General features: G+C 52.7%; 4 protein-coding genes across 4 annotated transcripts; 2 read left to right on the top strand and 2 right to left on the bottom strand.

Moving 5' to 3' along the window:
- Nucleotides 1-2,994: 2,994 nt before the first annotated feature.
- Nucleotides 2,995-3,656, top strand: GGS23DRAFT_594103 (uncharacterized protein; the record flags this gene model as incomplete). The annotated part of the gene is made up of 2 exons (XM_051518112.1): nucleotides 2,995-3,510; nucleotides 3,573-3,656. 2 exons carry the CDS (start codon nucleotides 2,995-2,997, stop codon nucleotides 3,654-3,656), a joined length of 600 nt encoding a protein of 199 aa, XP_051374657.1.
- Nucleotides 3,657-4,928: 1,272 nt separating this feature from the next.
- On the bottom strand, nucleotides 4,929-6,699 carry GGS23DRAFT_617058 (uncharacterized protein; the record flags this gene model as incomplete). The annotated part of the gene is made up of 3 exons (XM_051520828.1): nucleotides 6,202-6,699; nucleotides 5,293-5,888; nucleotides 4,929-4,949 (listed from the first exon to the last, which is right to left on the bottom strand). The coding sequence occupies exons 1-3, from the start codon at nucleotides 6,500-6,502 to the stop codon at nucleotides 4,929-4,931; spliced, it is 918 nt and encodes a 305-aa protein (XP_051374656.1). The 5' UTR covers nucleotides 6,503-6,699.
- A 2,066-nt stretch (nucleotides 6,700-8,765) lies between these two features.
- On the top strand, nucleotides 8,766-9,376 carry GGS23DRAFT_361604 (uncharacterized protein). The gene has a single exon (XM_051513247.1). It carries the CDS (start codon nucleotides 8,834-8,836, stop codon nucleotides 9,155-9,157), a length of 324 nt encoding a protein of 107 aa, XP_051374655.1. The 5' UTR covers nucleotides 8,766-8,833; the 3' UTR covers nucleotides 9,158-9,376.
- A 219-nt stretch (nucleotides 9,377-9,595) lies between these two features.
- On the bottom strand, nucleotides 9,596-11,064 carry GGS23DRAFT_603412 (uncharacterized protein; the record flags this gene model as incomplete). The annotated part of the gene is made up of 3 exons (XM_051519475.1): nucleotides 9,596-10,372; nucleotides 10,429-10,568; nucleotides 10,626-11,064. The coding sequence occupies 3 exons, from the start codon at nucleotides 11,062-11,064 to the stop codon at nucleotides 9,596-9,598; spliced, it is 1,356 nt and encodes a 451-aa protein (XP_051374654.1).
- Between the last annotated feature and the right edge of the window lie 10,116 nt (nucleotides 11,065-21,180).

Genomic DNA, 21,180 nt, shown 5'->3' with positions numbered 1-21,180 from the left:
ATTCCGAATGGTCGATTAGCGTCCGTAACTAGTAGGTATAGGTCGAAGGCTAATGGGTTTATTTATAATTCCCGTTAATAGTACTTCGAGTAAGTTTCGAATTAGTATATACCTATTTCCGTTAGCCCGTATAGCGGCTTAACGACTCGTAATAGCGTTCCCTCGGGATATTTATTTTTTAATTCCGACGGTAGTTATATAAATATTATTCGTTATATTGGTATCCTTAATTATATATAGGCCATCGTAATATCTCGGATTATTATCTTTATTCCTTACTAGCAGAGTATCGGTACTAGTACTAGAATTAATCGTTAGCTCGCCCTTTATATAGTTAGTGCGTAAGTTATAATGGATTCCTTTTCGCGATTTCCGTAGCCTTAGACGACTAGTCGGGATTTTTCGTATGGCTTTTAGGTATTCTTGCCTTTAATTTCGCGAACTATCCGTAATTTAAAGATGGTTGCTCCTCGGTGGATTATATTATTCCATGTTTTAGGCTATAGGATACCGTTATCGAATAGCGCGTTTAACTCCTTTAAATTAGACGCCTCGTATGGCTTACTAAGAGTAGTAATCTTCCCTATGGCTCGTAGTTTTAATGCTAGGGTATAATCGTTCCTTTCTTTTATACTAACGTATATTATATCTAGTTCTTCTTCTGGGATAACCTCGTATTCGTCTGGGTTGATCGTAGGATGTAGGATTTCGACTTGGAGTTTTTCGGTGGTCGGTCGGTTCGAGGCGCTAGAGGAGGCTCGTTAAGCGGCGAACCTTATTAGTTCTCTGCCGATCCTACTGGTCCTACCGGTTGTAGCCGTTCTAGTATAAGAAGGGAATCTAGGCCGAAGAGGCCGTATCTAGGCGGTGTTTCGAACTACGGGTTAGTAGGGATAAACGGAGGATTACTTCCGTAGGTAGCTCGTCGGAATAAAGCGGGGGTTTATTACTTTAATAACTTTATTACTACTCGACCGAATTATAACGAGGGTAGTTTACTACTTAATCGAGCGAATGCGGGTATTAGCGGGTAGATTATTCCTTAGTTAGTTTCGATTGTTAGTATCCGCTAAGCTAACGTATTAGGTTACTTAGCCTTAACCGTTTAGAGTTCTTAGTAGTTCTAGGTCGGGGGGCCTTTCGCCCGTATTAATTCGGTAAGTTCCCGAGAATACTTCGCATTACTTCTTCCTACGTAGATCCCTTGCCTTATTAGGGCGTTCCGTAGAAACGAACGGAGGGGGGCGGGCATTAGCTTAAAGTCTTCCGTATTATAGCCTCGAAACCGTTCTTAGTAGTCGCTTAGGGTTTCGTCCGTGGTACGGATATTAAGGGTACTAATATCCGCGGCTTCGAAGTCCGCTATTATTATTAATGCTTATGTTATTTTTTACCGTAAGTTAGCGACTTCCGCTAAGAATTGTTATTATTTAATTACTTATAGGTTAAATTATGTTATTATTACTACTAGTTATCCTGTAATAAGTTTAAGTAGTTCGTGGAGGTCGCTTACGTCCCTAGGGTCCTAACCTCTTAGGGGTCCTCCTAGCGGTTCGCGTCTGAAAATAGGTACGGGGATAGGGTCTTTAAGTTCGTTATATTTTAGGCCTACTCGTTATCTACCGGCTCCTTAGGTCGATGTTTCTAGCTGTTTTCCTTCCGATATCTTAGTTATTATAAAGAATGTATAGTTAATAGGGTATTAATTTCGGGATATAATAAAAAAAGAGGTAGGGAAAGGATCGGTTTCGCGATTATAGAGGCTAATAGAAGATCTCTTACTAGTATCGCTTATATTACTACGGTAATAGTAATTCTTCCGGTTAAAGTGGTAGTAACTCTTCTAACCTTATTAATTTATATTACTAATTATTTAGTAATACTAATTAGTATTAATAGGTACGTACGTAAAGTAAAGTAAATAGTAAATAATAATAAGAAAGATTAGGGGTAAGACTAGTTGTATTAATGTGTCTGGGGAAAAAGGAAGCTATCTCTTGTTATAGGTGGAGGATTAGGCTGGCCCTTATATGCCTCCTAACGTTACGTGGTAGATACATAGTACTTGAGCCTCCTTGTTCTGACTGCTGACCAACCATCAACATTAGATTCCTTACCTCTCGATTAATACGGCGATACTAGTTTCATCTATCCTAAACTATCGTACGTACTATAATCTTCGATAGAACGTACCTTCGAATGAACTTATCCGGGTCTCCAGTATCGCGTACGCTCTATTCCTCCTCAATACTTATAACCTAGCTTTAATATAAAACTATTAAAAATAATAAGGCTATTATTAAGATGCGTAAGAAGGTATACGTAGCGTTAAGGAAGCGCTTCGTCCGTATAGTAGATATACGGTGGGTAAAAAGGTTATTAAAAGGTAGGGTAGTATATAAGAACGAGGTAAGCGACGAAGAGGTACCTAGAGAAGCCAAAACGGCGTTAAGAATACTTAAAAACGAGGCATCGTAAGCGGAGGATTATATTAAGGTTATAACGCTAAAATTAAAGGGTTTTAATTAATTTTAATAATGTAAGTAGCTTTAATTATTAACGTAATAGTTACTAGGTAATGCTTAATTTAGGTAACTCGTAAAGGGGTAGCCTAACTTACGTAGTAATATTATGTAAACTTTACGATAATGACAGTCCTTACTTGAGTCGTGGGAGAAACATATATATTCTCTCCCTACCCCTCTTCGATTCTCATTTTCTTTCCTCTCTTCTCTATCCTTTCACTCGTCACTCTCCTGCAGTCTACACAAACCAGCAACGCCTCCGTGCTCGTCACCTTCACTCAACGAAGCAATATTACCACCACCAAGCGGTTATAAGCCCGTTGCATTCTCTAATGCTTGTGGTTTTTACAACTTGGGTTCGATGAGCGACTCGTCATTCCTCACAATTCTATAACGCACTGAAGACTCTCTACTACCAACACACTGCAGAGTCCATTGCCTGAGGCGATCTTCTTATATCAAACCAAACATGGCGTCAACACGGAACTGGAAGGATGGAGAGATAGCCTTTCTCAAAGGTGTCGACCAGTTCAACCACACTGAATACCGTTCCTTAATCGCAAGCGGCTACATGCGTGAAGCTACGACTCAACACCCAGTCATCGTCCTGGAGCACTCTAGTGACTACCAGCACTACTTAATCACCACGGTCTCAGCCTACGGCTCCAGCCGAGAAAATTCCTACCTCGCGCCATGGCGGCAGGCATGCCACCGCCGAAAGTGTCGCGAGTCTTTCCGCGCGTTCTTCGGCTCAGAAAAACCATCAGAAGAGCACGATTATCTCTGGCTCGAGCCCGGACAGCAGTTCCCAAAGCCCAAGACCTCCTGGGTGTACATCCGCCTCTGCTTTGTCGTACCCGCATCCACACTTACGCGCTTCGACAAGACACCGACCCAGCTACGCGTGACGCAGGAGAGCCTCAAGGCTCTCCTCCGGGACATGAGAAAACTCAGGGGTTTCGACAAGCGGTGGACGGACCCCAGGGTCCTCGAGATAATGGAGCGGGGGACACGAACATCTTCTCCCTCGGAGGACTCCGACGGTAGCATTTCCGACTCTTCAAACTCAAGCATGGAGACCACCCGGCGCTGGGAAAGGCCGTGGAGACCGTGCCCAGCACCAACCACTAAGATACAGACATATCGCAGCCACGCGGACAAAGAAATACGACGATGGCCAACGTATAAACTTTCCAAACTTCCGCCAGGCTATGCTTGCTGAATCACGCTACACCCACATCTGCAAGCAGCCTGGAACCCATTCTACCGAATTCTACCTGATTCTACCGTATTCATGCCACCACTATTACATAACACGGGAGGGGGCCTCCATCTTATCGACTGCAGGGACCACCGGAGTTCCGGACATTTTCTGCTACATACAAAGTTTACAGACACCACCAAAACTCAATTGCGGCACCTACAACTTGAACTGCACGTTCAACAGACAAAAAACCCACACACGACTTCACAACGGGCGGGAGGGAGGGTATATACCATCGGCAATTCAAGAGATCAGAAGGGCATATCTAATGCCCCGGTGGAGGAATATGGAGGACATTGATTCTTGCCTACAGAGCAAGATGATAAGCGGAGAGAGCGATCATTTGACTTTTTGAGGAGGGAGAAAAGACGACGGCGGATTTTGGATACGACTCACGACTTGACATGCATGGCGATGCGGATGGATACCCAGGGCGAGAGGGCGTTTGGCGGACAGGGGATACCAAAGGGGGGACGGAGGAGGAAACGGGCGATGCTGGCTGGCCAGCTGAATTCTCCGGAGGGCTGGTCCCTGCGGTATGGGGGATCTTTGCGAGAGCGCTGGAAGTGGAGGGAAGGGGGCGAATGTTAATCGGGAGGAGGATGATAATCCTATCCGGAGGATAGTTATCCTATCCGGAGGATAGTTATAATACGCATAACCCCCTGTCATGCTGATTAATTGCGGGGTTAAATACCCCTGTAAATACCTCTGTAAATACCCCTGTAAATACCTCTGTAAATACCCCTGTAAATACCACTGTAAAGGAGTGTCATTTGGGGGATACTTTATTTTTATTGGCTGAAAGTTCGTATACGCCGTTTTAATTAGTTAAAAGTTCGTATGACCCGCTTAAAAGGGATGCATCTAATAAAACTACAGCATATGCGTCCATCTATTTACCTACGCGTTTAATCTTATTTCCTATCTATTTTAATTTTATTTATATATAGATCAATCTTCTCTCCGTTTAAGAATCGATTGCTAATCCCTTTTCGCAGTTTAATCCAGGTCAGTTTCTCGTTTAATCCAGGTTAGTTTCTCCCCGTTCAATCCAGAGTCGATTACTAATCAATCCCTTTTCGCAGTTCAAACGTCGATTCCTACTTACCCCTTTTTCCCTAGCCTTCGGAGAGGTTCTAGGTTTTCGGCACGAAAACCTGGAGAAGCGCGGAGCGCTTCGACGTATTTTATTACAGGGAGGCAGCGCCGCGGCACTGGCGGCCAAGCTGCGGGAGTACGGAATGAAAGACGGAATTCGGGCGCGCCTGTGCGCCCCATCGCGCCCTATGAACACTGTTTGCATCGTGAAGCGGAGAACCTCCGCCCTTGACACTTTTGTGACCGTAGCAATGACTTTCTCCCCCTGTCCACCCAGCCACACACCTAACCACCCCCTCCTCCTCCTCCTCCTCCTCCTCCTCCTTCTCCTCCTCCCCCTTCTCCTCCTCCCCCTCCTTCCCGCGCCCCCTCCGCCCCCGCAATCCTCTCAAACTCACGCACCAGGCGGTCCGCCGTCTGCCAACCGCCAATCACGTAGCGCTCGTTGACGACGAGCGTGGGGACGGCGCGGATAGCGGGCTCGGCGTCGGCGCCGGCGGTGCTGCAGCGGCGGGCGCGGACGTCGGCGCACAGGCCGTCGAGCGCGCGGTCCCACTCGTCGGGCGGCTGGTCTTCGCGCTGGCCTGCGGCCGCGTGTTCCCCGTACACGACGCGCCGCACCTCGGCGGGCGGGATCCCGGGGGCCGCGGCGGCCGCGGCGCCGACGAGCCACTCGCGTGCGGAGATGTCGGCGCCGAGCTCGTGGTGCGCGCGGAGCAGCGCGCGCAGCAGCCGCAGCTGCAGCGCGGGGCCGCGGCCCGGCGCCTCCGCGCCCCCGCCGCGCCCCCGCCCCGCGAACGCCGTGCTGCGCGCCGTCGACGGCGCCCCCGAGCCCCCCGAGCCCCCCTCCAGCGCCAGCCGCAGCACCTTGTGCGCGTCGCGCGTGCTCCCCGTCCGCCCCGCCCACGCGAACGCGATCCCCGCCCCGCGCCCCAGCGCCGCGAGCTGCGCCGCCGTGTGCACGCGCCCGCGCGCCAGGTACGTCGCCTTGTCGTACGCTGCGGGCGGTGAGGCGGGTTAGCGAGGGTGAGAGGGAGAGAGGAGGGGGGAGGGGGGACGGGGAGCTGACGCGCGTGGCACAGGGATGACTCATGGTGAGGCGAGGTGAGATTGGGAGGAGGGAGGTTCGTCGTAATGGGGTAGGCGTACGACGCGCGTTATCGGCGCTGGGGAAAGGGGGTGGGGGAGTGGATGGGTAGATGACGAGGCACCAGCGAAACAAGGACTCCCCCTTTTGGGGGGGGAGGGGGAGGGGGGGGGGGTGGCAAAGCTGGGTTGTCCGGGGACAATTGAGTTCGTGTAGGCACTCACCACTCCGCGCGGCCTGGGGGTCCAGCAGGAACGGCGAGCACGTCACCTCGAAGACGGCGGCCGGGTGCCGCGCGCGGTAGGTCTCGATGGCCGCGTCGAGGCTCTTCAGGCCCAGATAGCAGTACGGGCAGACGAGGTCGAGGATGAATTCGACCACGAAGTAGGTCGTGCGCGCCGCCGTTGCCGTCGTCTCGCCCGCTTCCCCAGCTTCCTCAGTCGCGCCGCCGTCGCGTCCTCTCGGCTCCACACGCTCGGGGCTTGCCTGACTCGTCGGGGACAGCAAGTCTCGTATGCTCGTCATATTTCCGTTTTCCCCTCCTTCCCCGGCGCTGTCCCCTCAGGGGTAGAACGTAGATCCCAGATGAGTTTCCGGCGCGAAACAGTGTGACTCCTAGAAGAGTCGTCGTTGACATTGTTCCTCTGGGCGGTAAGGCCAGCAGAGGGCCTCGAGGGCCATATTATAATAGGACCGGCTGGCGACCAGCCCGTTATTCATGACGATAGCAATGGTGATCATTAATCAAATGTTGTATATTGCGACCGGCGACAGCGAGCCGGGATTGGCGAACCCCCCCCCCTTCCCCTCCCTCTCTCCCTCTTCCCCGGCAGATGCCCGCCAGAGAGAGAGAGAGAGCTCTGAGAATGGAGAGGCTGCGAAAGGGGCTACATGCTACATGACATGGACGATTAGTGATCTGTAACCCCCCGGTCGCCACCCTTGGCTACTTACTTCCACGAACCGTTTCGTACGCATCGCACGCCACGCGACCGGGACGCTTGCTCGCCTTGCCGCCCCCCCTCTTCCCTCCCCTGGTCGCGCGAACATTCGAATCTGGGTCACGAGCCATGCTAATGAGGTTTGGTATGATACGATTCCCCATAGCGAGGGCGACGGGCAATCCAATGGCGAGGAGAGGAGAGGGAGCCTGCGAACTACTTGGCCCTGGTTCCAAGGTACGTCCGAAGCGTGGCGGCACTAGCAGCACCAGCAGACGCTCGCATGCCCTGCCTGCCTACCTGGAGATTCCCGACGCACGATGACTTGACGGCGGATGCGGGCGGGAGGATTGCGGGCCTCTCGCACCACCCCTAGCTTAGCTTCGCTAGAAAGATGCGACCCGGTCTGGCGGCCCACGCTGGTCGACCTCAGGGAGCGGGGGGGGGTGGTTTATTTCTTCCTGCGCCGCAGCCCAAGAAGAAAAAGGGGGCAGGGGGGGTGTGGGTGGGCGCGAATTACATGTCCCAAGAACAAAGCGGTAAGTTGTAGGTACGAGTTCCGCGACGACCCTCTCGAATCCGTAGTAGGCAGCCGGGAAATGCTTGGCCTGGCCTCGCAATGCCAGAACCACGACACAACGCGCACACGTGTGTGCCCACGTATAAATACAGTACATCGCCTACCTGTTGGCAAAGGGGGGAAGACACCTGGCGGCGGTGGTGTGTGGTGACAACCCGGGTTGTGATCACAAATCAAAAAATATCGACGCTCGCGCGCCGAGAAATATACGTAGCTGGGCGTGCATCGATCTGTACTAAACGGTCCCGTCGCCGTCTGTGTATCCAGCGACGCGATAGTACTGAAGCCCGCCCGCTTTTCCCTTTCCTCTGCTTCTTCTAGGGCCCCCCACGGGTCCCGTCGCGGCGTCGTAGTTTCGGTCTAGGCTCGCTTGCCTAGTATTCCCATCTTGCCGATTTTGTCAGCGTCCCGATCGCGTACCTGTCAGCGGACTGGTCGCTATCAACCACGGCGACACGTACAACGCAACGGCCGACTACCGAGGTAGTAGACAGCTGCGTCCAATGCCCGCCGCTCGGGATGGTCCTTGCCAACCTGATCTATGCTATGAATAGGATGGGATGAAATACGCCCAACGTAGCGAAAAGTCCGGTGTGGATCGGGATCCTACGCAAGGCCGCCAGGTATCACAGGCATATGCATAGATCATGTTGACTTGTGGAAATATGTTTCTAGACATTTAGGGGGGGGGGGGGGGGGGGGGGTCAATACCGGGCGTCTGTTCCTCTAACGACTCGTGGTCCAATCGCTTCGGGTGACCTTTTGTATATTTCATCCTACGTGACATCGATGTGGGCTCGCTACACGTATGTACATATGCAGCAAGGTGTCTTCCCCGACGCATCGTTTATGGGGCTGGTATGTATGTAGATGTAGGTCGTTGTCGGAGAAAAAAAGGGCCATGACATCTTGCTATAGCCAACGGTGGAGAGCGAGAACACAGATCTAGGGTTGATACCGCTTACATTATTATTGTGAAGAGGAAAATATGGAAGATTGGGGATAGAGTCTTGCCAGGGAGCAAAGCACAGCACATACCTATTAGTCAACCAAATTTCTATGAGCACGAACCACAACCCCCCCTCCCTTCAACCATGGGATTGATGTGCGTCTGGCCGGAGCCGGATCGGGCTGTGGATATTCGGTAGTGGCCATGCTCATAAGCCTCATCACGTCGACGGGAACAGTCGTCCCCGCAGTAGCAGATTTGGAGACGCACCGTGACTCCGTAAATAGCCTCTTCAGGTGCAGTGCGAACGGTGAATACGAGGAGAACTCGGAAACCGGAGCATCTAGTTGCCATAATTATAGATTCTTGGATTCGTCCTCAATTCCATGAGTCAGTGGCTGTCTTTCCTGTCGATGCGCTGCCCTACGGCACGGATGGCGTGTCTGTCTATGATAACCTTCACTTTCGCCGAACCAATGCCTAGAGTCTATGTGTCTATCCTTCCCATTCACTACCGCCAGGGGAGCAATATCTCTTTTGTACGCCCTGTCGCCAACTGTATCCTCTATCCCACGGCTTGCACCCTTTTCCCCCCTTTGACCCCGACTTATACTCGGGGTCGTAGTGCCATTAAGGCTACCCAGTCCAACCAGCCCCAGTCGAAACAGTTAAAATTTGGGAATCGGAACAGCCACTCGTACACTGGTTGAATCTATCAACAAGGTGCAAATTTGGGCTCGTCGTATTATGAAAATCCCTGGCAAAGTCGCCGCCGATACCCATTAGAGCGAGGCGCGCGCGCCCCAAGACCGAGCCGAGGTGCCGTGACGCCGGGAGTAGCAAGCTAGGAGACTCCGGATTGGAAGTGTCACCGTGACAATAACAAAACGGGAGCGGAAAAAAGCGGTAGAAAAAAAAAGGAGTAGCGAGATAAACGCCGCTTGCCAGGGTCCCTTCTTGAATGCTTGAGACAAACAAACAATCACGCCGTACCGTGGGGTATTGAGCTGTCCGTAATAAAGCAAATATGCAAGGTAACAAAGGAAAGTCTACGAATTAAAACCGTATCCGCGAGGAAAAACTCGCCCCCACGTATGCGGAATGAATCCCTCGCTGCCTAGCCAAGACGAACCGCTTGGGTTGTCACCCTATTGACCTGCCCATAGCTCATTCTGGCGTGGCTTGACATCGTAGGCGGCGGGACTGGGCTCAGTGCTAGTCGGCCGTCGGATCTGGTTACCCGTAGTATAGTAGAGCTGGCCCAGGTTGTTACTACCCAGGAAGGGTTGGTCGGGGTCCGGATACACGTAGCTGCTCCCGGCGTTGCTGTGTGTCGGCGAGGAGATGTGTGCTGGCGATTGCCATCCCATACTGCTCATGTGCGGGCTTCCAGCAGCACTGCCAGCCGCGGACTGGTGCGATTCCACACTAGGCTCGAGTGTCGACGGCGGGGGGTAGGCCGTGGGGTGGGACGTAGGTCGCATACCGGGTGTGTAACCTGGAGCCGACGTGGGGCTTTGCGAGTGCATATCCGGGCGCATGTGGACGGGCAGAGAACCGTTGTTGACATACGAATAATCGTTGCGCATAGCATTGGCGGTGGCGAGATCACCGCTAGGCGACATAGACATTTGTCTATGTGCAGGCGAGGGGGTGTTCAACGGGGAGCCGTGGTTCGATCCCGGCTCACCGTCGCTATGAACCGCGCGAGCTCGGCTCGTCGTCCGGTTGGCCTGATTGGCGATAATACTAGCGGTGGCAGCGGCAACCTCTTCTACCGTAGTACCCGAGTGTTGGGTCAGGTGGCGGGTCAACGTCGTTCGACGGGTGAACGTCTTTAGACAGTTCTGGAAGGGACATTGGTAAGGACGCTTTCCTGAGTGAATGCGTCGGTGTCTAGCCAGCGAACTGCTGTCGCTAAACGGCTAAAGATGCAGTGTCAGTGTGATTCCCAGATAAGTAGAGGCAAAGCTGAAAATACCTTTCCACATCTCTCGCACATGTGCGGCTTCTCGCCCGTGTGGACGCGCTGGTGTACTGTAAGGGCCGACCGCTGGATGAATTGCTTGCCACAGCCTGCGTAGTCACAGACATGAGGGCGAATGCCGCTATGAATTCGTTCTGATGGCATGGTTAGCATCATTATAGCCTCGTGATCTTCACGTTTCGGACACTCACCATGGCGGGCCAAGTCGCTTCGCCGTGCAAAGGCTTTGCTACACGTGCTGCAAGCATAAGCCTTGGGTGGCGCCTGTGGATGTTCGTGAGGCTTGTTGTACACAGGCAGGCCGTGAGGAATCGGCGACATGCTAGGGACCATCATACTAGGTCCCATGGTGGTAGGGTCAGGCAAAGAGACGGCCGTGTGCATTAATGAGGGGGAACCGTAGGGACGGCCGCTGCCCATGGCGCCTAAGGCATCTAATGGCTGGCTACGGGGCGCGGAATGGTATGAGCTTTCGGATCCGTGCGGAGAGTTCGACCGATCCATGGCGACGGCAGGAAGCGAGGGATGGGGTAAAAGTTGCTGGTCAACCATGGAACCTGAACCGGCGGCGACGGCAGCAGCAGCAGCGGCAGCGGCAGCGGCGGCGGCGGCGTTCTTCTTATCCAGCATATTTGTGATGTTCATCACCTCCGAGGACGGCGATCTTGACATGCTTAGCGGACGTCAAGATCTACAGCCGGTAGGTAGCGGTGCCAGGGAAATACCCAGAGCTATCGCAAATTTCGTCGGAATGCCACGTCAAGGTGGTGTCGTAACGCGTCCGGCTGAGAGGCGCCCTTTATCAGAGCGCGCAAAGTCAAGGTTGCCGCCTGTGCTTTATAGCAATGTCAACAACCCAAGACCGGATCTCACGCCTGTTGGAAGCGCAACCCACGTCAACCAGGGCTCCGGTGCTGGAGGTGGCCAGGCACACTTCCAGATCAATGCAGGTCAGCTTGCGCCTCGACAAGACCAGGCTCGCTGTCCTGCGACTTGTGGCTGGAGCGTTGGGGAACTATTCCTGGACGGATGCGCGCGACCTAGCTGCCCAACTCCCAGAGACTCTTACACGGCTGCGCGTTATCGCCACGCTCGACTAAATCAACAGGCCTTTGTTTGGGCGGATCAGGGGTTCGATGTATCGCGGCCGAGGAGTATCGGTGGTCGGTTTTATGGGAGTAAGACGAAGATTATGGTGGTGCGAGGACGCTGTCACTCTGTTCTCCGCAACGGTGCGATGCCGTCCACCCGGACGAAAGCAGTGGTCCTATAGATAAACGAGGTCGAGTCAGCACCCCAAGACCAAGAGCAACGGGATCAAGTGAAAATGCGAGCAACACGTGGGCCAAGGCGAACAGCCGCGGAATGTTTGTAGTACACGCACGATGCTAGACTCGTTTGCAAAACTGGAGCTCAGCAATAGGAGGGGTTAGGAGCACCGAAGGTGTGGTTTTTTTTTGTTCCTTGTCTGTAATGGAGCTGGTATCTCGAACGGACGAGGGCGAGGTCACCGGAACCCACCCAGCGACGACAGATCGAACGAGTAGGATAGCGACAAGGAAGCGACGAAGATGCAACACGTGACAAAGGCCAGAATAGTCGTTGAGATCTTGCAGCAACAACAGCACGTCGTGCGAAGCGAGCAGTGGCAGTGGATATCACCGCGACAAAGGAAAAGTCGTGTTGGGTGGAGCTGGAGCTGGCCAACTAAGGGGAGCTGGAAATGGGGGGGGGGGGCAGCTTGCGATCCTAACATATACATACCTCGAGGAAGAAGATGGACCTGGACCTCCCCCCAGAATGTCGTCAGACACAGAACAGGGAAGAGAGAGAGTGTGTGTGTGGCCGCAAGAGGCGAAGCAAGCACCAGGGCGGGAGCGTCAGGAAGAGGGAGAGAGAGTCGAGACGGAAGAGGGAGTAAGAAGACAGAAGACGGATGATGGACGGTGAGGGAGAAAATAATGGAAGTGATGAAATGACCAAAACTTCGACGGCGATATTTAGGTAAGCTGGCACCGGGCGGTACGTAGGTACGTGTGTGCCCCCCGACAGGGCTTGTTTTGGCGGTGGGTGGACATAGCGTGCAGGCGGACGTGTGTGGGTGTGGGTTTGCGCATACGCGTTGGGACAGGTAAGGAACGGGGAGCAGGGACCATCAAGCGGACGCAGCCAAGTACCGTGGTAGACGTACGGAGAGGTAGGTATACCTCCATACGGTACGTACCTACATGCCATGTACATATGTATGTACAATCCGGGCAGGGCATGGGTCAACTCGCACTGAGGTAGCAGCGTGGGCAGGGCAGGCCGCGGGTGGGGCAGGCGCAGGCATGGAAAGAGTGGGCCGGGGGACGGATGGGGGATAGGCGGGTGGGTAAGAGCGAAGAGTGGGTCCGCCGATGGAAGCTGCGAAGAAACAATGGAAGGGCTGTTTTTTTTTGCGGTACGTACTTGCATACGTGTTATTCAACCCATCGACTCCTCGACGACGAGGTCGTGCTTATTCTGCCTTCTGGCGGACGGAGGCCGCTGTGCATGTATGAGCATTACCAGCCTGCTCATCGTAAGGTACGCCCAGCGGCCGCCTGAATCCGTGCCTATGTATGAAGCATCCGTTTACGCGTATTGGCGCAAGGTGCCGTTGACCTGTGCTGCTGCATCCTCCGGTACCTAGATGGATATGCAGATCTGTAGCAGCACCTGGGCGACTTGGGTTATTATTAGGAGGTACCTGATGTATGGTACGTATAGTGCGGAGCAGATGGTCTGCCTGCCCTCCTTCTCTACACGTAAACGTCTAGGGAGGTACCTACCTATGGTAGCGTCCTAGCTTCTGGTGCCTGGTGCCTTCATATGTATATACCTACACGTACATACCTACCTACCTACCTACCTTGCCTTAGGTACCTCTTTACCTCACGCACACCTCCTCGGTACCTCTTACCCGTCTACTAAGTACCTCATCTAGGGGAGAGAGCGAGCTCACTACGTAGGTAGGTAGCTAGGTAGCTAGGTAGCTACAAACAGGCTATGGATAGATGAAAAAAGGTAGCCCAGACCCAGTTCGTAGGTCGGTCCCTGATCTGTCAATGCAGTCCGAGGGACATCAGATCGAATGGTTTAAGTACTTAGCTGTGCATAATTGATAGATAGGCAAAGTTCCCCCTCCTCGAGGTCCTGTTCGTCTGGCCCAGAGCTATAATAATAGTTGGTCAATGTGAGGTACCTCTTAAGGCTAGGGCGGGTAGGTAGGCAGGTACTACTTCACGGGGCTATCACACTAAAGGTACAGACGATGGTATAACATCAATCCTCGTTTAAGCTAGGTAGGTAGGTAGCTTTTCCTAGCACTCCCCCTCTCGCAGCCCCCTATTCACCTGTTCGTGGTGGAAATACTCGGGTACATTAGGAGGTGTCCTCTCAATTATACACGTACATGCATGCATACGCCTGGTACCTCCTACGTTCCGGCTCCTCTCGCACCACTTCTATTGGAGCACAACACAATCCCGTATTTGAATTGACTTCCTTCGGCGTAGGCCCTTTCACTGCCTCTCTCTGTCTCCATCTCTCTCTCTCTCGCCGTACACGCGTCTTTCGTTAATTTACATACAACACGTGGAGGATCGGAAGCAGGCACTCAAATAGGCAAGACAACCGTGAGAGGGCGTTACAGGTAGGTGTACATGTATTTGTATTTATGCGTCAACACAGCCATATAAGTATGCCCAGCGGGTTAAATACCTATGTCTGTTCCCTCCTGCCTGACCTCATAACCCCCTTACCAATACGCCTAACAATACCTTTGGGAGGTTACTATGAGTATCCTTTGCTGAGTGTCTGGTCGGCGTTTTGGCGTCTTGGCATCCAGGGACTAGAACGGCAATCCTGGTTTATGGCCCGCTGGGCGTGCTCTGCTTCTTATCACCAGTGATATTGACATGATCTCCCCAGACCTTCTTCTCCTTCTTCTTCTCAGTTGCCAGCACGGGAGCCGTGCGGACAATGCACCGCCTACCCTTGTCCCGAATTCCGCATTTCCGCAGATACATATGTGCATATGCATGCATGTATGTATGTATGTATGTATGTATGTATGTATGTATGTATGTATGTATGTATATATGTATGTATATATATGTGTATATATGTATGTATATATGGACATACCTCCTAGCCAGGCTGTCACAGTTTCCGTCGTGATAGGATAGCTACGATGGTAGCCCCTCTAAAGATTTTTCTACCTAACCGGATGCTACGCGCCAAGGCACCTATTGACAGGTGAGGCGAGTATATGTATTCGTCTCCCTTGGTACGGAAGTACTCATGGAGGTGTGCACCCATTCGTACCGTAACCTTAAGTGCCGCTCTCGAGTCAATATTTACTCGCTATATACATTAGGGTGGTCAGGATGCCGCCTGAGATAGAGCACATACTCATAGAGCGGTTAGTTTAGAACCATGTCTCACCACCCGGCCTGACTTTGGGTCAGTTGTAAACCCGCTGGGAAGCGTTATTCTCTCTCCTTTGCGCAACGCCATAATTGCATAGGTGCTAGCGGAAACCAAAAACCTGACTTGACCCAATGTATCGATAAACAGGTCGAAAAAACGATGGAGGTTCGAATGACACCTGGCTATACCTGTTACCTAACATACCACATATATTGACAGTACCTTACGTATGTGTTTGCAACATCGGGACAGCGGATCCTCGGGAGATTGCCGCTCACACCGAATCCGAGGGGCGTCAGAACGCAATGAAAAGAAAACAGCCAGCAAAGAAGGCTACAGGTGACTCTCTGTCGGGACTTCCCAGACCACGGCACCACAAGTTGAGGTATCCAGGGGAGGGATGTGGGATTCGTACCGAAGATACGGTAAGATCCAATGAGGCGAGATGCCCCAGAGGTCGATACTTAGGTATGTACATACATATAGATACCTGGCATGCCCCCTTGTTACCGACGGTGTAGACCGCTGGCCACCGTCTGGCACGGGTGTGTGCACCCCCCTGCTGACCTAGGTAGGTAGGTGGTAGGTAGGTATGCAGTGAACGCAGTGTATGCAGGTGTAAGGTAATTTGTGCATAAAGTATGCACGAAACCACCCCTTATCATATCTCTATGCGAAGTATATATTCGGAGTCGGTACGGTACCTAACATCCACCTCACTAATCCCCTTTGTTAGATGTCGGTACCTCACACAAGGCAGCATGTGCACACACACACACATTGGTGTATATATATAAATACAAATATTCTACATACCTCCTATGTATACCATGTATCTAGGCAGGTTTACACGGAATGCGATTCGCAGGCGAAAGAGGAAGAGATCGGATCCTTTCGCGACACACCCAAGCCGGTACCTCCATGCCTATATACGGTACGACGGCGAGAAGTGGGATAAGAGGCGGGATAAAAACTTGGGCACCCTCGGGTTTATGTATGTACAGCATCCCTGTGTAGATACCCCGGCGACCACGCAAATTATACTTACATAGATCGGTACCTGTCGCACCAAATCCCAGGTTTAGACGGGACTACCTTCGCTTTCTTAACCGTCGAATGTCGCCCGATATTGCTCGTGTTCCATAGGCCTCCGCTTGCCCCCATGTTACCTCTTCTTCTCCTTGAAATACTTGCGTATGCGCATGTATATGTGTGTGTGTGTGTGTGGTGTGTGTGTGTGTGTGTGGTGTGTGTGCTGCTGCGGTATGCTTCGAGGCGTAGGCCAGACCCGATGGAGACGCGCCTTACATCACGGTGTAGTATGTAGTGGTCTAGGTCATTTATCCCTTCTCATTACTCACTTCTCGACTTCTCTCTGCGTCTTTTGGGGAGGGGAGAGGGGGCGCAGGGTCGGTATCGTTCGCAAGGAAAGCAAATAATCACCGCCATCACATCATTGAATCTGATGAACCCGTCAGCCCATTCTTTCTCTATCCACCCATCTCGGCTCCCTGAAAAGTAGAAAGGAGAGCGGCGGAGAACTCTAGAGTCTTGTTGACCTGCGGGGCGTTTGCTACCTTACCTACCTGGTAGTCGGAGTCCTCTCCTCTCCGTCGTCCCTCTCGCCCGCTCCCTCGCCTACTTCTCTCTCGCTGTACATACATACCTACATACCTACATACCTACATACATACGTACACATGCCGTGCTCCAGCCCCAGATAGACCCGGGCCAGATGCGGAGAGAATAGAGTGTGCGAAGAGGATGTGTGGTGCAGCCAGCCGTAGGCAGGTCCATGGCCTCACATGTGGTCATAGTTTCAAGCCAGCCGGCCAGAACATCAAGACGAAACGAGACGAAACCACGTTCCCGACAGTGTGTGTCCTGTACATACACACGTGTGTACATATCCCTCTCTGGCGGCCACCACAACGTTCCCACCGTCGCCCTATGGGATGGCCAGCGGTGGAGAATGCGCATGGATTCGTGGGCCAATGCACCCTGGCGCATGAGATTTCCAGACAGGGCCGAAATTGGCCTCTGTCCGAATCCAGCAAGATTCTGGAAGATTTCGAGAAGCAGCAGGCCGGGCTGAACGGGAAGATGCCGGTGGCCGTCGGGGCAAGTCTCCTTGCCTCTATCCCCCCCGTTCGACGCCGCCATCGTCGATATGTCCATAATATTAGGTGGCCGACAAGCAACGAGCCCACGCCAAGGATGGGGTCGCAGAATTATTGTTTAGGCCGGCCTCCTGCATCCGTTTCCCAGCCCGCCGACTATTCGATCTCACGGCGATCACGCATCTCTACGGTTTGTACGTAGACTGGCCGAGCATTCCGCTTATCGCCCGCGTTCTAGCCAGCCGTCTGCCCCGCCCCCCCAGCTAGGCCCTGAGAGATGGATCGTTGCCTGGTCCGTGGTATGGGAATCTCCCGCTCCTTGTCTAGCGGCACCTTCATTTTACCGGCTCTGGCGAGGCATTACGATAATGACATCGATTCATTTTAAGTCTCGGGGTCGAAAGGTTCTGGAAGCTCTTCCACACCCTTACTGAATCCCGGCACTACCGTGACTGATACCACTCTCGTGTGAAAGCCTGTACCTCCTAGCCCAGTCAAGGCACGTAGCATGTCCGTGTTAACTCACAATATTAAGAACTGTATGGCCCCAAGTTGTTACAACTTTTCGTTCCCGTAGGGGGAAGTGCCCCCTGCTACCTCGCCAGCGTCCATTGTTTCCCTCCAGAGCAGTCGGAATGACCATCGTGAAGCGTCTCGGTCGACTTCTCTTTACACCCCCTATCTACCCCTAATACAAAGACGGTGTATCGTCGTAGTAACCCGAGAGGTGGTGTTGAGACGGTATCTATTGTACTAGTCGAGTTGGTCCCCGATCGTTGAGGCTTCTTCAGCTGTTCAAACGTCCCGTTAGACGACGGCTTCGTGTAATCGGTCTCAATGAACAATATCGTGCCGCCTACAGCTTACCTCTCCACGATATCAAGCAATTCCTTGCCCCTTCACGCCTCACGACGAGATTTCCTGAAGATCTCGTTTAGGGGGAGCTCACAAATGGGTGTGTCTATTGTCTTCGACTAACCTACCTAGGTGATTTGTGACAGAACTGTCGAGGGTGATCGGGAATTTAAAGGGGGAGGCATTTTTCACCTTGTATTCCAACATTTGGTCGACTTCGATAACGTTCTCTACATAATAATATCCGGTAACCTAGCACTCGCCATGATTGTGCCGGTTCTTCACGAACGGCTTTTACTACCAACTCGCCTCAACTCATGGTCTTGGAGAAGACAGTTCTCGCCCAAATGCCGCCTCCAAGAGCCGACCCGAACAGGGCAAGTTCTAGCACACCGCGGGATCAAGTTATGGCCTTGCTCGTGCTCGGAACTGGGTCCAAACCCAGACGTTGAAGAAAACGCCAGCATGCGCCACGTTGGCGGCTGACATGTCACATATACCTACTATAGGCTTCTACTTCAGTACATCTCGGCCTACATAGGCTTATGGAACAACGAACAGTTCGGACGGATGTAGGTCCACTTCGAGACGAGCATCTTGATGCTGACAACTTCCCCGCGGTATCGCCAAATATCCTCGTCAAGGACCTCTGGTGGCGATTGGTCCCATACATTATTATCTCTGAGCAAGGAAAACAAGATAGAGGGAACCGGGCACCCTTGGTCTCTTTTCCCATCCAATTCGGAAGTGCCACCTAAAGGGGGAGTCTCGGACTCCTTACGACGAGACCTGGGTCTTTTCATGCGGTGACTTCTCGCGGCTGTGTAGGATCGGCTAAGTATACCTACGTAGATGGGCGAGGAACAAAAGGAGAGAAACCATCGATGATGACAACTACACAGTGTATATCGACATATAGAGGTCCCGTATTAGGAAAGTATGAGATTGCTAGGTCCCGGCGTGCCCCGAAATCCAATTTCTGGAAGGCGATGGGGCCGTTGGCAATAGGTTAACGCCCGCATGTCTTCTCTCTTGTCGTGCTCTGTAACTAATCAGCAAGTGGCTTTCCCCCGGCTCCCCTCCATCATACGCGTTTCCACCCGACGGTCCTTATGTGTCTTGCCCCGACTTGGTTGCCACGAGGACCTTTCACATTGGTCCGTGTCAAACACCCGTCGAGGGTGCCATAGGGAGTATTATACCAAGCACATGTCTTACATCTCGGATAGAGCCTATGTATAGAACAGCCTCCCCAGAGCGACTTCGCTAAAATCTCGAGGCGAGAAAGGTGACGAGCAGCTATGATCCACACGGCGGAATGCTCCAGCAGATACCGAATCGCACAACGACTCTGGCCCATCTCGGCTCCGAATCATAAAATATATCGATGTCGTCAGATCTACCTATCCTACAGATGGGGCCGTCCGGGAGCCAGTGCACAAATCTCGACGCATTCCGGGATCAAGGCTCTCGACCACGTTGCGTACGCTGTGTATGTACTATTAAAAGCATTCACACAAGACGGCCATCGTGAAGAAGGGGCCCAGTAGCGTCTCCCACGTTCCCACTCCCATCGGCACACGCGACGGAGGGTTCGGTAGACTTAGCACTTGTTTGTCCAATCTTCGCCACCACCAAGCTGTCGAAAGACCATTTCGGCCATATCGTACGCGCGCTCCCTTTTAACGTGGTCATCTGATGATAACACACTGTCTGAATTAGGTAGCTGTCTCCCATTGATGGAAGCTCGGGTGTCGGTCTACGGAATCCACTCCGTCAGACAGGGAGCGTCCCAGTCGCCGCGGCTCGCGGATTGTCATCCGTGCCCCATCCGCTAACTAATACGTGTGGATGTGCGCAGTAGTACGTCGAGGCGGTCCAATGCTACCTTACGCGAACCCAGAACCGGTGAGGCCCCTGTCAGTGAATGGACCTTACATGGCACTTACCAATGCCACCCCTGACAAAGCCCATTCTTTGGGTCATCCGGTGTACTGGGACACCGCATCAGAAATGCCCGAGCGGGAGCTCCTCGCTGCTTGCTCGGCATTGTCGTCCCAGCACGCATGTAGATAGGTAGGTAGGTAGTAGGCATGTGTGTGTGCTTACTGTCCGCGGCGCCGCCGCCTGTCCAGAATCGATCTCCATGAACGTCGTCGCCAACCAGGCTACCTTTTCCTCCCCCGTCCCCTCACCGAATGGTATGATCGTTATTTGAGTTCGTGATGCTGTGCTAGCCGCGGCACGTGGGAGAAGCACACACGTGCAAATATGTATAGTAGATAGGTACATAACAAACCACCACCCTTGCCCACGCAAGGACTTCGAGACAAGCGCCTAGACCCTATGCGTCAAGCCTCCTTCGAGCTCGAGATGCCATTGTTGTCGAGTACTTCTTCAGACCCTTTATGTCTACCGTTGCACTCCCCATAAAAATCTGTTTACGCTGACGTGCATATGAGCCTAGCCTTCGTAGACTCGAGCGCCGTTTCGTGCAGCCGCCAAAACAACCGTGTGCGTGTGTGTGTGTGCATGAGAGGCCATACATACAACTTCGACAGCCCTAATCGATTTCAACCGGGATAGCATGAGAACATGACAGCACCTCGATACCACAACCGTGTCATCGTTTGCGTGCTTGTCAATACCACGTTGTAGGACAACGCCCAGCAGCAATGCAGCTAAATATGCTATTGCGAAATCGACTACAATTGACCCGTTAGCCGACCGATACTGGGCGCGCCGCCGCAGGCACAAACACTCTCGAGAAAAGATCACGTCCGTATGTAGACGGAGTAGGGGGAGGGGGGGATAGGTACGGTAGCTACCCAGTATTATATACATATATGTATTTGATGCTTAGACAGGGGGGGGGCAACTTTCAGTGGACTTGCTTACGGTGGTGAACACATACAGCGGCATCTATTATAGTGAATGGCGAATGAGTTCACCGCTGGAGCGACGGAAACACTCGTCCTTTCGGATTGCGATCACAACTCTCGGATGCCTTACCCAGCACACCGCCCTGGGGCGAACGCTTCTACCTCAAAGCCTCCCCCTTCGAACGAGACAGATTCCTCGGCGTGTAGTCGTATTCGGCTTCTTCCCCCTTCTTGAGTTTACGGCCCGTAGTTAATAGCCAGATAACGGCAGCCCATACGTTTGGTCAAAAGGGAATCGTCTCCTGGGAGCATCACAGCTTTGAAGATCCGCTGATATATCCGATAAGGATTCGTCCCCCGCCTCCCTTTCTCAAGTGTCTTCGGCGGGGAAGAGGAAGACTGCTCGCCTCTCGCTCTCGCCGATTCTCTCGCTC

The sequence above is a fragment of the Durotheca rogersii genome (genome assembly GCF_024521655.1).
Source record: "Durotheca rogersii strain YMJ 92031201 chromosome Unknown GGS23scaffold_4, whole genome shotgun sequence".
Classification (NCBI taxonomy): Eukaryota; Fungi; Ascomycota; class Sordariomycetes; order Xylariales; family Xylariaceae; genus Durotheca; species Durotheca rogersii.
This window is presented reverse-complemented; position numbering and strand designations above follow the sequence as displayed.

What these genes read in the sequence shown, in the direction of transcription:
- GGS23DRAFT_361604 (XM_051513247.1), top strand. Translation starts at nt 8,834, where the DNA reads ATGAGTCAGTGGCTGTCTTTCCTGTCGATGCGCTGCCCTACGGCACGG.